Below are 2,636 nucleotides of genomic sequence, written 5' to 3'. Positions count from 1 at the left end.
TATATAATTGAACTCACTTTTGTTTCAGATGTTCTAAAAAATACAAAGCTGTTGCATAATTATGGTTTATATGTAGATACACATATCGCCCATTTGCTGCAGGAGGATCATAATAAATAAATAAAAAATCAAAAACTGGAAAAAACGGCTTAAAAGTTTATAGCTTACATCCATACATTCTTCTAATGCGCTTTTGGTAATCGACAAAGCTATGAAATTTTTATGCAACATAGAATGGTGGCAATCATTTCTGCATATTTAACTCAAATTTTTTTATGACACTTGCAGCAAATGTTCTATATGTATGTAAATATAGGGGGAGATTACGATAACCGGGGCGACAAATTTTGACTTTGCAATTGGAAAGCTGGGCTTCTCCGCTTTTCAAATATAACCACTTTTAGGGGTCGGGCCTTTTAGTTTTCAAGATATTTAGTGTTGAAAGTTATTTTTTAGATTTTTTTAAATATTAATATCTTATGAACTACATAACCGATTGAAAAAAGTAATGTGTCATAATAAAGATAATTAATTTATCTCTCAGTTCAAGTATCTAATTAATATTATTTTTCATATCTTAAAGCCCAAAATATTAATAAACTAGTAAAATTTCATAATTTTTTTCATAAAATGACCTTTTTTGAAAAAATTACGTGAATAATGCTAAAGAAATGTACATTACTTAGAAAGTACAAGTTATTACCTTTAATTTGGTATAGATATTTTATTATGATCTGCTTTTGAGGCTTAAGAATTCAGTGGTGACAATCTTACATTTACTGTAGTTTATTCACATAAGGTGCTCTCTTCTCCGGCAACTCAGAAAGGAGAATTCTAGTTAGTGAGGGTCATAATCCCTAAGCGCGGCCGAAAGCCGCCTACGCAGAGGTGTTCTCTGGAAAAGGTGTTCAGCCCCTTCTCTTTCGCAACACAGAAAAGAGAGTTCTACTTAGTGAGGGTTATAATCCCTAAGTGCGTCCGGAGGCCGCCTACGCAAAAAGGTGTCCTCTGCAAAAGGTGTTCAGCCCCTTTTCTTTGGCAACACAGAAAAGATAATTCTACTTAGTGAGGGTTATAATCCCTAAGTGCGACCGAAGGCCGCCTACGTTTTTTATTAAATACTCTGTATAGTACAGACTGAAGACATGATGTTTTATATCAAATGAAAGCTTGTTTTATATCCTATTGGAATATGTAAAGTTTGAATATGTTCAATAAATCAATTTTTAAATAATCCTGTGATCGTTTAAAATTTTTTGTAACTTTTTTTAGTCAAATAGAATTTTTGCTAAAACTTTATAAGCTGTATATAACATTTGTACATCGTATTAAAGGCATTCATAATTCCTATTGAATGATATCAAAAATTTTTAAATCCGCGCTTTTGTTTTCAAGATATTTGGATTTAAAAAAAATGGTAGCTTCTGTAGTTTTTGTTTCCCATCAAAAAAAATATTTTGTTATACTTGCTTCAAAAACCTCTATCGACGTCCTTGTTCACAATTTGGCGCCCCGGTTATCGTAATCGTGCCAAATACAGCCATAGGCACTTGCACTCACTTCTCATATGGCATTTTAAGCGTATTTCGTGCTACCACTTCATCTTCATTAAGTTCAATTTTGAAGGTAGCACCAATTGCGTTCGTTATTGGTGCTGTAGTTTTTACTGGCGCGCTCCTGAAGCAATTTTGTAATGCCTCAACAAGAAATTCGTTTTTAGTTTTAGTATATGTGTAGAATTTGTTTGAGACGCCACCGCCAGTTTTACGAGCAATAATGGTTAAAGTATTGGAGGTCTGCAGGTGTAGTATTAAGTCAGCCATGTATTCAAATGCTGATATCAAATATTCTGTACGTGGATACACGAGATTGGCAGGAGCTATCCATAGAAAGACCCGGTGCACTTTTTCACATTTTCGTAGCTTGTGAATAAATTGTATAATTTTCTGTACACCATGCAAGCAGAGTAGATCAGAAAGTGGAGGCAACAAAACATTGCATTTATTTTCTTCCTGGGAACATTTCGCCACAAAATTAATAAAAACCGACCAGTCTCTCAGTTCAGGACTGAAAGAGAATGTTTTTGCAGTTAGTTTTTCATCGTGTTTTTGTTCTCGTAAGAATTGGCATATTATATTATGTGATATTTTTTCCAAGCCAGTTTCATCTGCAAATAAAATGCTCTACATTTTTTCAAATATATTATTATAGCTTACCTATAATAACCACGAAACGTTGGCTGGTCACAACTAGATTCGAAAGCATTGTAAAAGAAAATAATATAGAAACAAAAAGATAATAAATTATACACCAAATTTATTTAATAAAACAACTTCAATTTCAATGAAACGATACGAGTACGGACAACACGATAGAGGCGAATTTATACAAGGTGGTGTTCAAGGCGAATTAATATAAGGTGATAGCAGGAGTACAAAAACAAAAATTTACATGTATTTGGTTTTTGTTTTGGCGGCATAAACTGTCAAAATCTGTAAGAGTGTGTGTAGAAATTCAAAGAAAATTTTTCAGTTTGATATCAGAATTCTTGAGTAAGAGTCCGAAATGAGCCGTATATAATAACAGTAAGAGTCAAATATGGCTCATATTGACGCTCATTTGATGTATGAATTTAA

At 32.9% G+C, this 2,636-nt stretch overlaps 1 protein-coding gene across 2 annotated transcripts; it reads right to left on the bottom strand.

Moving 5' to 3' along the window:
* Positions 1–2,350, bottom strand: LOC118749261 (the record flags this gene model as incomplete). 2 transcript variants are annotated; one of them, XM_036484060.1, is given in 3 exon segments in its annotated part: positions 1–48; positions 1,561–2,167; positions 2,217–2,350. In XM_036484060.1, coding segments are annotated over 3 exon segments (704 nt in total), but the record flags the coding sequence as incomplete, so codon positions are not given.
* Between the last annotated feature and the right edge of the window lie 286 nt (positions 2,351–2,636).

This window comes from Rhagoletis pomonella, unplaced genomic scaffold (genome assembly GCF_013731165.1).
Source record: "Rhagoletis pomonella isolate Grant_MI unplaced genomic scaffold, Rhpom_1.0 Rhpom_scaffold_00014, whole genome shotgun sequence".
NCBI lineage: Eukaryota > Metazoa > Arthropoda > Insecta > Diptera > Tephritidae > Rhagoletis > Rhagoletis pomonella.
This window is presented reverse-complemented; position numbering and strand designations above follow the sequence as displayed.